Source organism: Symphalangus syndactylus, chromosome 9 (genome assembly GCF_028878055.3).
Source record: "Symphalangus syndactylus isolate Jambi chromosome 9, NHGRI_mSymSyn1-v2.1_pri, whole genome shotgun sequence".
NCBI lineage: Eukaryota > Metazoa > Chordata > Mammalia > Primates > Hylobatidae > Symphalangus > Symphalangus syndactylus.
The window spans coordinates 111462486-111477777 of record NC_072431.2 but is presented as its reverse complement, the minus strand read 5'-3'; the positions used below and the strand labels follow the sequence as shown (position 1 = coordinate 111477777).

The following is a 15292-nucleotide window of genomic DNA, read 5'->3' as shown; positions in this document are numbered from 1 at the left end:
TTCCGGCGGGTGACGCGCCCGGGTTCGGCTACAAAAGACGGCTGCGGCGCGCCGGGCGGAACTTTCCAGAACGCTCGGTGAGAGACGGAGGAGCGGTAACTGCCCGAGCTGCGCACAGCTCCGCGCTCCTTCCCGCTCCTTACACACCGGCCTCAGCCCGCACCGGTGAGTTTGAGCCCTCGCGCTTCCCCTAGTTCCCTGGCTGGCGCCATTGACGCTGGGAAACCGATGGAGCTGCGATCGGGAGGCAGTTGGCCGCGTGGGTAGGACCGTTGTCAGTTCCGGGGCCCACGATTTCCCTTTTGGAGGGCTAGTGTGGTGCTCTGGCAGTCCATCCGCGGCACGCACAGTGAATGGGCCCAAGACCTTTCCTAGACCTCCCTCCCCAACCTGGGATTTCCAAGGAGCTACCGTCTTCGGCTGCTCCTCCGTGCGCGCCCCCGCGGCCCCCCTCCCCGTCCGCGCTCGCTCGGGAGGGGGGGGGTGGGGGGAGGTTGGCGACCCTGCGCACGCGCACAGGGAGGCAGGGGCGAGGGGCTGCGGGGGGAGCCGGGCGGAGACTGCGGCTTTTGCTTTCGCTTTCCCTGTTTCCCCTCCCTTTGTTTGTTGAGGGCTGGGCTTTCCCCGCCGCCACTTGGGTCCAGGGTGGGAGGGAGAGAGGAAGGAAATCGGTCAGCGCCAAGTGCAAGGGGAAACCTGGCAGGTAAACTCTGCCAGCCTGAGGGGCGAGAGGGATTCGGCTGGAGAAGCTGTAAGCAGTCGGCGGTGGAGGGCTTGCCGTGTGAAGCCAGTAACCTGTTCTATAAACCACTCCCCCCACCACTGTGTGTCCAGATGTCTGGAGAGTATATGGAGTTTATCAGATTTACCAAAGACAGTGATAGTGTAATGACCGATAGACTGAACGTATCACTGCTTCTTTTGGTTACAACTGTCACCGCCTCTAGGGGAAACGGGAAGAATCCAGATAATAGTTGTGTTATATTAGTATGGAAGCTTTGGTGTGGGAGAATGGGAACCAGCTGCTAGAAGGCGGCTCTCGAATTATTTCCCGATAATGATTATTAGTTTGTTTTGTCCGTTCGAGTTTATAGCTAAATTATCGCAGGAATTGTTACCTTTTTGGTGAAATTTAGGAAAGGTGGTGTTCTTATAATCGGATTTGGCAAAGAGATTGCTCGGCCTTAGCTCTCATTTTTATTAATTAAAAACTACCAGTTGAAAGCCGGTTAAAGTTGCATTTTCTTATTTCAGGCAGTAGAAGATGGTGAAAGAAACAACTTACTACGATGTTTTGGGAGTCAAACCCAATGCTACTCAGGAAGAATTGAAAAAGGCTTATAGGAAACTGGCCTTGAAGTACCATCCTGATAAGAATCCAAATGAAGGAGAGAAGGTGAGTAGTATCTACTCTTAAATATATCTGAATGGTTCTTTGCCAGATGTATAGTATTTCTATTATGGCCTGAAATCGAGTATCTAATATAGTAACTATGATCACTTCTCGGCCTTTTTAGCTAAGATCAAGTGTAATGTAGCTAGGTAACACTTGTTTTTTTAAAAAAATGAAATTCACTCCTCTTTTCTCAAACAGTTTAAACAGATTTCTCAAGCTTATGAAGTTCTCTCTGATGCAAAGAAAAGGGAATTATATGACAAAGGAGGAGAACAGGCAATTAAAGAGGGTGGAGCAGGTGGCGGTTTTGGCTCCCCCATGGACATCTTTGATATGTTTTTTGGAGGAGGAGGAAGGATGCAGAGAGAAAGGAGAGGTAAGAATCTAGTCTTTGTGCAGCTAACTAAAGTTAGTTGTTGGTCAGAGCAGATCTTTGAGAAATCACCCATTTTAAATGCTTGTTTACATGTTGGTATAATGTTGCAAACTGACCACAAACTGCCTCTGATTTATGGTGTCGTGTTTTTTTGTTGTGTGTGTTTTTTGTTTTTTGTTTTTTTCTTGAGACGGAGTTTCCCTCTTATTGCCAGGCTGGAAAGCCATGGCGTGGTCTCAGCTCACAGCAACCTCCACCTCCCGGGTTCAAGCGATTCTCCTGCCTCAGCCTCCCAAGTAGCTGGGATTACAGGCATGCACCACCACACCCGGATAATTTTGTATTTTTAGTAGAGATGGGGTTTCACCATGTTGGTCACGCTGGTCTTGAAGTGCAAACCTCAGGTGATCCACCTGCCTTGGCCTCCCAGAGTGCTGGGATTACAGGTGTGAACCACCATGCCTGGCCAGTGGTGTCGTTTTTTTAAAATGAGATTTAAGGGACCTAAAAAATAGCCAAGAGAATGGTAGCAAACGACTGCTTCCAAAAATCTTAGATATTATCAAACAAATTATGAGAACAAGCCGCGTGCTGTGGCTCATGCCTGTAATCCCAGCACTTTGGGAGGCCGAGGTGGGTGTATCACCTGAGGTCAGGGTTCGAGACCAGCCTGGCCAAGATGGTGAAACCCCATCTCTACAAAAATACAGAATTAGCTGGGCATGGTGGTGGGCTTCTGCAATCCCAGCTCCTCTGGAGGCTGAGGCAGGAGAATCGCTTGAACCCTAGAGGCGGAGGTTGCAGTGAACGGAGGTCACGCCACTGCACTCCAGCCTGGGCAACAAGAGTGAATCTCTGTCACAAAAAAAAAAAAAAAAAAAAAAAAATCCAAAAATTAGCCAAGCATGGTGCCTGTAATCTCAGTTACTCGGGAGGCTGAAGCAGGAGAGTCGCTTGAACCCGGGAGGTGGAGGTTGCAGTGAGCTGAGATTGCACCATTACACTCCAGCCTGGGCAACACAGCAAGACTCTGTCTCAAAAAAAAAAAAAAAAAAGGACAAAGTATATAGCAATATAATTTTCCAAGCCCTTTTTACAGATCTTATTTGGTGCTCCCTCACTCTCCAAAGGACTTTGATGGTAGGTACAGTGGTCTTTTTCAAATGGGACTAAGTTAAATTTCAGAAACCTAAAACTTTTTCAAGCTCATATAGCAAGCCAACAGAGCCAGCGCTGAAAACTGGCTCGTTGCCTGCCACCTATCTAATTTTGCTTCAGCTTTATTGTGTCAAAATTATGTATTTAATATATTTATCAGGAAAGTGGCCTATGGGCTCTAGAAATACTGCTCATAGGAGTAAAATGTTCAAGTCAAGAGGAATCAGTCTCACTTTATTCCCAGTACAGTGTATATAAGCAAGGGCTGATGAGCAGAACCAGTTTTAGAATGAATGGCCAAGCCATTAAGTTTCACTTTGAGCTTCTTAAGGTTCGGAAAGATTTGGGAAATTGTTTATTCAGTTTTTCTTTAAAGATCTTCAAAGAAAGGATTATGTTTTTATTAAGATACTTAAACTCCTTAAAAAGAAAGTCCACAATCTAAATGACTTGATTAGTAAATTGTTAGAATTTGTCCACAAAAAAGTAGTGGTGGTTTTTCACTTACCTTGCCAAGAACTGACCTGCACGTTAACATTGGCAAGCTCTTTTATGTGGCTTTAGATCATATGGAGAGGTTATTTTTAGGGAAATGCGCTTCATCAAGCTCTAGAAGCTTTATTTTTCCTTCCTTATACTCAACATTGTCCAAAATAAGGGCAGCTAGATTTTAGTGTGCCAAAACTAAAAGTGGAACTGTAAGCAAAAGGACATAATTAATGGTATTTCATGCTTGATTAGAAAGTAAAAATGTTTATTAGGCATGTTGTACAGAAACAAGTTTGAGAACTTTTTTCAGTTGGTGGAAAGGCAGTAATATTGTTGTGAATAAGTCCTTGTGGAAGGATCACTAGCTAGGAACTTATTAACTTATTAGCAGGTGACTTCATACTTCTAACCTCAGTGTCCTTATGAGATCTTGACCTTCCATTTCCCATTCTGATTTAAGTGAAGTAAGGCACTCCTTAGTAGCCACTGGCCATGTGTGGCTCCATTAATTTAAGACAAAAACAAAAATACGGTTTCTTAGTCTAAATGGCCACGTTTACATGCTCAATAAGCACATGTGATTGGTGGCTGCTACGTTGGACAGAACAGATATAAAACATTTATCACTGCAGAAAGTTCTGTTGGGTAATGCTATTATAAAAGGTATGAGAAATTTGGCCTTCAAAACAACCTGTGCTGGCCCAGCAGTAAATGGGCTGTTTTCTACTAAATCAGGAAGAAGTAGAAATTGATACTTTTCTGTGGTGACTCAATAAATACATCAGCTTCCCTGGCCAATCTTGATTAATGAGAATTTACTGTGCTGCAGAATTTTTGGATGAAGTAATTGGCCACGTTGCTCAATACGGTACGAAGTGAAAGCTTCAAAGAATATATTGTGACAGAAATGAACGTTTGCATTATTGTGAAATGTGCTCTTTTAAATAACATTGTTTGTTCTCAAGTGACTTTGAAGGTAATGCTTTTGCTTACCATATTTCCAAGATGGCCACATCTGTGCCCTTAGGCAAATATTTAATCTCTGACCTGATTTTCCCTCATCTGTGATTACATCACAGTTTGAGGATCATCTGTGATAATGTGAACATTCTGTGTGTATAGTAGGTAGTCAACAGATGTACCCTGTGAGGCTCATCTTTTATTATCCTTTGCCACATTCTTTATAGTGCCTTTAGCAGAAATAAATAAGATCCAGCATCTTAAACAGATTTGTAACGAGAAGTATTTTGTTTTAGGTAAAAATGTTGTACATCAGCTCTCAGTAACCCTAGAAGACTTATATAATGGTGCAACAAGAAAACTGGCTCTGCAAAAGAATGTGATTTGTGACAAATGTGAAGGTACGGTGTGGTTTTTTTGTTTTTTGTTTTTTTTTTAAACATCTTTACTATGACACCTGAAAATGGAGCTAAGACTTCCTAGATATGTAAAATTGACTCATGTACACTACCTAGATTTGGGAGGGGAGGGCAGATATGAAGAAAACCAACTGAAAACCTGTCACCTAAAGAAATATCAGCACTTTTTTCTGTGTATATTTTAAATACAGTTGGGATCAAGCTAGTTTGGTATCTTTTTTGTAATAAGTAAAAGTTATTTATTGGAAATAAAGTATGTTCTAATAAGAATGAAACTCAGAATGATCTCATCAGTTGTATATTCAGAGGGTAGCATTCCATCAGACTTCGAAAATATTAAAAGTATAGCATTTAGGAATTGTCTTCTTAAAACATTTACTACTGTATACACTACGAATTCATATATTATTTAATTTTCTTTTTAAATTTAGGTAGAGGAGGTAAGAAAGGAGCAGTAGAGTGCTGTCCCAATTGCCGAGGTACTGGAATGCAAATAAGAATTCATCAGATAGGACCTGGAATGGTTCAGCAAATTCAGTCTGTGTGCATGGAGTGCCAGGGCCATGGGGAGCGGATCAGTCCTAAAGATAGATGTAAAAGCTGCAACGGAAGGAAGATAGTTCGAGAGAAGAAGATTCTAGAAGTTCATATTGACAAAGGTGAGTTCTGAGCTACTTATTCTGAAGTCTTGAATGCTGTAGCAGATTTATTATTAACATTTTATAATTGTTTAAAAACCATTCTTAATTAGGTTATATATGATCCTATCAATCAGAAATAGCTCTTAGCAGCTTAGTAAATAATGTTCTTCCATCCAGACATAATTTTGCACATTGGTATATTACTAATAGAGAATATATTAGGACTCTCCTTATTTAATATGACAGGATCATCTTTTGAAATCATTGGTCCTGTAAATGATTCAATAGTGTTCCAAACTTAATTCTCTTCTGTTAAATCATAGTTCTTTCATCTTTTAAAAAATTAGAATTAATTGTACACATTCTCTTTTTTTTTTTTTTTGAGACGGAGTCTCGCTCTGTCCCCCAGGCTGGAGTGCAGTGGCGCAATCTCAGCTCACTGCAAGCTCTGCCTCCCGGGTTCACGCCATTCTCCTGCCTCAGCCTCTCCGAGTAGCTGGGACCACAGGCGCCCGCCACCACGCCTGGCTAATTTTTTGTATTTTTAGTAGAAACGGGGTTTCACTGTGGTCTCGATCTCCTGACCTCGTGATCCGCCCGCCTTGGCCTCCCAAAGTGCTGGGATTACAAGCGTGAGCCACCGTGCCCGGCTGTACACATTCTTAATTAAGAGTTAATAGATCAAGGGATAGGCATACTTTTAAGGATTTCAGAAGGGAGTTAGGTGAATAATTGGGTCTCATTAAAATTCGTGGTTTTTTTGTTTTTTCGGAGATGGAGTTTTGCTCGTTTCCCAGGCTGGAGTGTGCAATGGCACAATCTCAGCTCATTGCAACCTCTGCCTCCCAGGTTCAAGCAATTCTTCTGCCTCAGCCTCCCAAGTACCTGGGATTACAGGCACCCAGCACTACGCCGGGCTAATGTTTTGTATTTTTAGTAGAGACAGGGTTTCACCATGTTGGCCAGGCTGATCTCGAACACCTGACCTCAGGTGATCACCTTCCTCGGCCTCCCAAAGTGCTGGGATTACAGGCATGAGCTACCACACCAGGCCTCATGTTTATTTTTTAAACTAATGGGCATTTTGTTAGTTTGTTTGTTTGTTTTTTCTGAGATAGAGTCTTGCTCTGTTGCCCAGGCTGGAGTGCAGTGATGCGATCTTGGCTCACTCTAACCTCTGCCTCCCAGGTTCAAGTGATTCTCCTGCCTCAGCTTCCCAGGTAGCTGGGACTACAGGTGTGCACCACCACACCTGGCTAATTTTTTTTGTATTTTTAGTAGAGACGGGGTTTCACCATGTTAGGCAGGTCTCAAACTCTTGACCTCAAATGATCTGCCTGCCTTGGCCTCCTAAAATGCTGGGATTACAGGTGTGCGTCACCATACCTGGCCTGGACTTGTTTAAATAAGCGTATTGGCCCACTTAATTGGGTTACTTGCCCATCTATTATATTTAAATGGTCCGTTAATTGATTTGAAATAATTTAGACTACTTTTCCTTTTTTTAGACTTGACACTTCCCTACCTATTGGGCTCCAGATTTAGAAATAACTATATAACCTTTTTTTTTGTATTCTTGGGATTTGATTTGTCAATTTTTAAATTTTACTCTTGTCAACTTGCAAAAACATTTTAAAATGTATTACAGCAATACATTGCAGAAATTTTAAGAAATGTATGTAACCCTAGAAGGAAACTTGAGTCAACATTATGGTAATCTTTTTTCAGATTTTGCTGTTTATATATGGGTCTACTATTATACTGTACTATGGTATGATACCAATCTGGAACTGTTAATATTTGAACATATTTCCATATTAATATACAAGTCTACATTAACATAAGTGGTTGCAATAGGATTCTATCATGTGACTCATGATACTGGCCTCTCTGACCCCCAGGGTTTTCCACCCAAGAATGTAGTACATTGAAAGGTAAAAATAAGTTTCCTTGGCCAGTTGTTGAACTTAATAAATCTGTGTTTCCCCCTTAGTGGGCCCATGCCTAAGGTTTATACTTTGAGGTGTTCTTGATACCAATAGCATATGGAGTAGGTTTTAACGTTGTTGATAGGTTCTTGGAAACTGGGACTTCTAGCAGAATGACCTCAAATAATGTCATGCAGTCCTCAAATAATGTCATGTCACTATAACACAGCTGAGGGGAAAAAAATTGGTCTTGTTATGTGTTATTTTATTTAAAGCAATTTCCAAGAACCTATCAACAATGGACTGTGAGAACTTGAAATTAATGCCCTAACTGTATAGCAAGTGAAGGCATTTGTGCTATGCCTACCCTTGCTCTTTATTCAGAAAAACCTAGCTGAGTTTAATTGCTTCCCTAGCATATCAAGTTATTTTGCCTCAATACACGATTAAAGACAGATTGTTTAATTTTGTCAGTGTATGATACTGATAGTGCTTTAAGTCCTTATTTAAGAGGTACATACTGAAGTATTTGTGGGTTAATGGATATGGTTGGAGTTTGCTTGAAAGTATATGTGGGGGGCATGCGTAGGGGTATAATACATGAAATATTAGTCATGAGTTAGTAACTGCTGAAGCCAAATTGGATGGATATGTAGGAATTCATTGTACTGTTGGCTCTGTTTATACAGGATTAATATTTTCCATACTAAAAGGTGCTCTGTTAGGTAACCAGAGTGATCTCGGGAAATAATCAGGAGATAACTGCTTTGGTGTAATACTCTACAAACACAGGTTTTCTTACATGAGTCATGTTCCAAGAGATGTTGCCCAAACCCTTACTGAACTAAAATATGTGGGTCAGAGGTGAGGGGCAGGGAAGTCTCAGTTAAAAAAAAAGAAAAAAGCATGTTTTTTGCCCTGTTAGAAAATACTCCTCTCCTCGTATTTTATGGACCACATGGGCTAAGGGGGTGTCTAGCACTGATTGTTTTGTTTGCTTGTTTGTTTTAATTTAAATGAGACAAGGTCTGGAACTCCTGTGCTCCAGGGTGCCATCCTCAGGGTATCCTCCTGACTCGGCCTCCCAAAGTGTAATTACCCTTTTTTTAAGGGGACTATACTGAATAGTTCTTAAAAATACAGATTTTCAGGCACAGGGGCTCAGGTCTGTAATCCTAACACTATAGGAGGCCGAGGCAGGAGGATCCCTTGAGCCCAGTAGTTCAAGACCAGCCTGAGCGACATGAGAACCCCCATCTCTACTTAGAAAAAAAAAAAAATTTTTTTTTTTTTTTTTTTTTTTTTCCCCCCCAAAAATTAGCTGGTCTGTGGTCCTGGCTACTCAGGAGGTTGAGGTGGGAGGATCACTTGAGCCCAGGAGATGGAGGCTGCAGTGAGCCATGTTTGTGCCACTGCACTCCAGCCTAGGCAACAGAGCAAGATCCTATCTCAAGAAAAGATTATAGATTTAAAATTTTTTTAGTTTTATATATAAATACTACAATAGAAGGGTCTTGATTTACATTGCTGTTAGACTTTTAATGGAAGTAATTTGATGTGTTATAAGTAATGAAATTGAAATAATTAACATTTTTTGGTTATAACCAGTGTTTGCCAGTCATGGTTTAGTACCAGCATGTACCTGTTTAGTTAATACTCTCAACATTGCTAATGAGGTGTAGGTGTCTGTGGGAAAGTTGAAACTTGGAAAGGATATGCAGCTTGCTTCCCCAGGGTAATCCAGCCAGTGAATAGCAGCGCTGAGATTTGAAGGCTGGTCTCTTTGCCTCTAGAGTTTGTGTTCTCCACTGTGATACCTTTCTTCAAGAGCAAATGGACTGAACTACTCAAGTGGGCTTTCTTAGTCATTTCTGTGATTTTTACACATAAACAAACATCTATGTATAGATTTTATGATTCTGACCTTAGTTGGATATTTAATAAGAGTACAAAATTAATGTTTTGTTTTTAGGCATGAAAGATGGCCAGAAGATAACATTCCATGGTGAAGGAGACCAAGAACCAGGACTGGAGCCAGGCGATATTATCATTGTGTTAGATCAGAAGGACCATGCTGTTTTTACTCGGTAAAGACTTTCATCAACCACTCAAATTGATATCTTACATATTTGGGTTGTTGGTTTTGTTTTTTGTTTTTTAAAGTGTTTTCCATTACTTCTTAGAACCTATTTCCCGGAAAGATTGTTAACCATTGTTCGGATCATAAGAGGTTGAATACATAGGATCAGATTTTTAGCTTTTTGTCTCTAAGTATGGAATGTTGAAAATGTGTTTCAGTTAGATGTTTTGTGTGAACCTAAGCAGCAGATGGGTGGGGAAAACATCCCTGGACAAAAATTTGCCCTCAATCTTTGTAAAACAATTTAAGTGCCTTAAAGCTCTCACCAGTTTTCAATCTCAAGTTTATGATAAATTGAATTGCTTTTAATTATAAATACCCAAAAGCATCTCTTTAGGAAACTTAAATTGGAACTCAATACTAAGTATAAATTCAGGTCTACCATTTTGAGCTAAATAACGAGTATGATGAACACTGAAGCACAAGAAAGATTGATGATTAACAGCAAATGTTTGTGATCCATGGCTAACATAACAGACCCTCTGTGTATGCTATATTCCCAGCAACTTGGGAGGCTGAGGTGGGAGGATCACTTGAGGCCAGGAGTCCTAGCTACTGGGGAGGCTGAGGCAGGACAGTGGCTTGAACTCAGGAGTTCAAGGTTATGATCACGCCACTGCATTCTAGCCTGGGTGACAGTATGAGCCCATTTTTTTTTTTTTTAATGGACTGGAGGTGAAATTGGGAACATCTTAAACTAGTTTAGAATTAATTAATATTTTGGCTAGGTCTGGTGGCTCACGCCTGTAATCCCAGCACTTTGGGAGGCCGAGGCGGGTGGTCAGGAGTTCAAGACCAGCCTAGCCAACATGGTGAAATGCCATCTCTGTTAAAAATACAAAAATTAGCCAGGTGTGGTGGCAGGCCGTGAGGCAGGAGAATCACTTGAGCCCCGGAGGCAGAGGTTGCTGTGAGTTGAGATGGCGCCATTGCACTCCAGCCTGGGCAAAAAGAGCGAAACTTGGTCTCCAAAAAAAAAAAGAAAAGAAAAAAAAGACTAATATTTTACAAATGTCTGAAGATAATGGGAAATGTTGTCAAGCTCAGGCTTTTGATGCTGTCATTTGAGAAGGGTATTATATTTATTTATTTATTTATTTTGAGATGGAGTTTTGCTCAACAGGCCCAGGCTGGAGTGCAATGGTGACATCTCGGCTCACTGCAACCTCCAACTCCCGGGTTCAAGCTATTCTCTCACCTCAGCCTCCCGAGTAGCTGGGATTACAGGCGCCCACCACCACGCCCAGCTAATTTTTGTATTTTTAGTAGAGACGGGTTTCACCATGTTGGCCAGGCTGCTATCGAACTCCTGATCTTAGGCATTCCACCCGCCCCGGCCTCCCAAAGTGCTGGGATTACAGGCATGAGCCACCGCACCCGGCCTAAAGATGTTTTATTAATGTGGGTTGGAAAAGGAAAGTCTAAGCATGAGGAGGAGGAAGTGGGCTGTTACGTTAAATATGAAAGGCTGTGTTCACTCACAATATGCCAGGAACTATTTCAGGTTCACCAATGAGGAAATTCTTACAGTCCCTTTAAATTGGACATATCCTCACTGTTTAATTTCATAGAGCCTAAGTTATCTAGGACCCTGCCCAGGCTAGAGTGCAGTGGCACGATCTCGACTCACTGCAACCTCTGCCTCCAGATTCAAGTGATTCTCCTGCCTCAGCCTCCGGAGTAACTGGAACTACAGGTGTGTGCCACCACGCCCAGCTGATTTTTTGTATTTTTAGTAGAGATGGGGTTTCACCATGTTGGCCAGGCTGGTCTTCAGACCTTAGGTGATCCACCCTCCTCAGCCTCCCAAAGTGCTGGAATTACAGATGTGAACCACAGCGCCCGGCCTAACCCTCACTCTTGTGAGGTTTTTTTCCTCTGAGAAACCAGATTTAAAATTAGGTAATGAAACAATTCACGGATGGTAAATGGTAACGGCTGCCTAGAGTGTGTGGAATTACTTCGAATCCTTATCTAGGAAACGGGGCTGGCAGGTTCCACATGTTTGCTCTTCCCAGATCTCTGCTCTGCTTGATTTTTACAACGGGGGAAGAAAAGAGTGTTTGTAAAAGACCCTTTGCTTTTATTAAACAAAAAAGGAGCCTGCTTTGGTACATCTACTGCTTGGTGATTTGAAAAATATAAGTATGTGTCATATTTTATGCAGACGAGGAGAAGACCTTTTCATGTGTATGGACATACAGCTGGTTGAAGCATTGTGTGGCTTCCAGAAGCCAATATCTACTCTTGACAACCGAACCATCGTCATCACCTCTCATCCAGGTATGGGAACTAGGCAAGCTTAAGCTTCTCTCTTCTATTCTAGTATTTTCCTTGTCTCCCGATAACAAAGTGTAGTATAGGCATTGAGGGAAACCCATTGTTTTTCTTTCTCAGTTACATATCCTTCTCTGGGCTGAGATGAAGTTATAAGGTCTTGGCTCTCTTGTCAGCCCTTGGAAAACCCATAAGTGGAAGGTAACAGGATTGCTTTGCCACATAAGTTTTACTCCTGCCAGTGAGCTAGGACAGTGCTCTGTTCTTTATATTCCCTGCCTCATAAAAATGTGACCATACTTAAGGAAGAACTTGGCTTCAATGTTTCTAGGTCAGATTGTCAAGCATGGAGATATCAAGTGTGTACTAAATGAAGGCATGCCAATTTATCGTAGACCATATGAAAAGGGTCGCCTAATCATCGAATTTAAGGTAAGAATACTTGAGAACAATTGGCTTACTAAAATCTGATAAAAAAGTAAAATTTCAGCCAGGTGCAAGTAGCTCATGCCTGTAATCCCCGCATTTTGAGAGGCTGAGGCAGGAGGATCCCTTGAGCCCAGGAGTTTTGAGAACAGCCTGGGCAACATAGTGAAACCCTGTCTCTTAAAAAAAAAAAAAAAAAAAATTTAAAATTTCTGAATGCCAAACAACCTGAAACTTATATATTTCCTTACTCAGCAAGAAATACATGGATCTGGCCACGTGCCTCTGGTGCATTCCTATAATCCCAGTGCTTTGGGAGGCCAAGACAGGTGGATCGCTTGAGCTCAGGAGTTCAAGGCCAGCCTGGGCAACATGGCAAAACCCCATCTCTACAAAAAATACAAAAATTAGCCAGGCATTGTGGCACACCCCTATAGTCCCAGCTACTCGGGAGGCTGAGGTGGGAGGATTGCTTGAGCCTAGGTGGTCAAGGCTGTAGTGAATCAAGATCGTGTCACTGTACTTCAACCTGGGTGACAGAATGAGACCCTGTCTCAAAAAAAGAAGAAAGAAAATTTACCTAATTTACTTATTCCTGTCATGTTGAGCATTCTTTGTTAACAAGTTGAGGATGGGGTTTTTTGCATCATTAATTGGATATTTAAAGATAGGTTGTGGGAAGGGTGTGTGGGACAAGTGGGTATTTTACTAATGAAAGGTTGTAACTGGCATCTTAAAGTTGAGAGGCGCTTTATAATAATTGCAGATTTCTTGGCAAAATAGTGTAAGGCTTGATTTGTTAATAGGTATAAAGCAATCCAGTCATTTTCCTGAGTCTTAAATTGGCCTGTCACCACAAAAATATTAATTAAAACTTTTTTTTTTTTTTCCTTTTTGAGATGGGAGTCTTGCTCTGTCACCCAGGCTGGAGTGCAGTGGTGCAATCCTGGATCACTGTAACCTCCACCTCCTGGGTTCAAGCAATTCTCCTGCCTCAGCCTCCTGAGTAGCTGGGATTACAGGTGCCTGCCACCACGCTGGGCTTTTTAGTAGAGATGGGGTTTCACCATATTGGCCAGGCTGGTCTCAAACTCCTGACCTCAGGTGATCTGCCCACCTCAGCCTCCCAAAGTGTTGGGATTTGTAATCCCAATTGTATGAGCCACTGCACCTGGCCTAAAAACATCTTTGGATAAGAAAGAACTACCCTTTTGAGAGTAAGAATAGCTTTGTTTAAATATCTCGTGAGAAGGGTTAGGCTGTTGCAGGATGGGTTTTGGTATTAAAAAGTCAGTTTGCTGGATAGAACAGTGGTTGTTAAAGTGCAGTTTTATTTAATGCAATCATTTTTAATAAAGCCTGACTTTTGGTCATAATCTTTGAACTCTAGTTCAGAGTGTGCTATGCACTGTGCCTTTTTAGAGCCTGTTCTAACCTGAGATTGGCAGATTAACCTAAATATTACGTGTTTACATGTGTTTTTCTGGGGAAAATGGGTCCATGATACTCTAAGGAGCTAGTGATGAAATCAGATTGAACAGTAAAAGTTTCTTTTGAAGGTAAACTTTCCTGAGAATGGCTTTCTCTCTCCTGATAAACTGTCTTTGCTGGAAAAACTCCTACCTGAGAGGAAGGAAGTGGAAGAGACTGATGAGATGGATCAAGTAGAACTGGTGGACTTTGATCCAAATCAGGAAAGACGGCGCCATTACAATGGAGAAGCATATGAGGATGATGAACATCATCCCAGAGGTGGTGTTCAGTGTCAGACCTCTTAATGGGCCAGTGAATAACACTCACTGCTGGCATTTAATGTGCAGTAGTGAATGAGTGAAGGACTGTAATCATAATATGCCCACTACTTGCTCTTGTTTTTGTTTTAATATTCAACTATCGTAGTGTTTTAAAAAGTTAAATGAAGAATAAACGCAAATATAAAAGCTCTGACTTTGCCCTGTATGTATGATGACTTCAGTGTGCAAGATGAAGTTTAATACCTGTAAAAACTACAAAGAAGTTCCCCTAGCATTTCTAGGCCAAACCTTGTAATTGACTTCAGTTATGTACGTGGACAAGCTTAGACTGAAATGCTAGGTATATGTATTGGCTTCAGTGTATGACCCTTCATTGTTAAGCTATGAAAGTAAAACTCTGTATTTAACTGGCAATGAGGAAAAAAAAATTTTGTAGAGAAGTGTTGGTCTGTATAGTTCTTTGTATTAAGTGGGATTCATTGTAATGCCTCTGCATTTATTCTATTGCCTCAACTGTTACTTGAAGATGGCGTAATATATAATTTATCCTGTGGTATCAGTGATAAAAATGATACCTTTCTATAGGAGGGGTTTATCATAATATGCTGCTTCTTGAAGGCTTGCACTTCCAGAATTGTTTCCTTCTGCTGTGCCATTCATATATATATATATATATCCATATATATCTTGACCAGTCCTGGTCATTTTTCCCCCTCCTTGTCTGTGGACCATGATAAGCCCAAGTAGTGACTTCAGAGCTGGGTAACATAGAAATTAAAGTGAAAAGACCTTTACGTGGAGAATTTGCATGCATAATATAGGAAGGTGTTCTTAGGTATGTTACAGGATTACTTTAAACCATTTGACTTACGCTCCAAAGTAATGTTGGTAGTATAGCAAATTATGATGAATAGCTTTAATTGTATGTTTAAAAGTCTCATATGTTCACATGCTTAAATCTGGGTATCAGAATTTAAGCAATTCTTGAAATGTATTGTCTCCTTAATATACTAATTACAAAGCATCTCCAATGTGTGTCACTACAGGCTTTTTTTTTCCCAGATATCAAATTTTGGCTTTTAACTAAGACACATAACTTGATTTTAGCTAGTCTGAATGAGTGATACAAAAATACTATTGAACTATAGTTTAATATGAAATAGAATGGAAAGTAAAAGTGGAGGACTGGGTAATGAGCCAAGAAGAAGGGGACTTAGAAAACTGCAAACGTTGAGAAAACTGCAAACATTGGAGTGAGCATGAGAGAACAAGTTCTCATAAAGAATACAAGTTTCAAAAGGAGAAAAACTATGTGTTTAAAAAATAAG

At 41.1% G+C, this 15292-nt stretch overlaps 1 protein-coding gene across 1 annotated transcript; it reads left to right on the top strand.

Moving 5' to 3' along the window:
* Positions 1 to 20: 20 nt before the first annotated feature.
* DNAJA1 (DnaJ heat shock protein family (Hsp40) member A1) lies at positions 21 to 14995 on the top strand. The gene is made up of 9 exons (XM_055293991.2): positions 21 to 165; positions 1255 to 1396; positions 1595 to 1772; positions 4676 to 4780; positions 5230 to 5457; positions 9340 to 9454; positions 11675 to 11790; positions 12116 to 12216; positions 13770 to 14995. The coding sequence occupies exons 2-9, from the start codon at positions 1265 to 1267 to the stop codon at positions 13986 to 13988; spliced, it is 1194 nt and encodes a 397-aa protein (XP_055149966.1). The 5' UTR covers positions 21 to 165; positions 1255 to 1264; the 3' UTR covers positions 13989 to 14995.
* Positions 14996 to 15292: the final 297 nt, after the last annotated feature.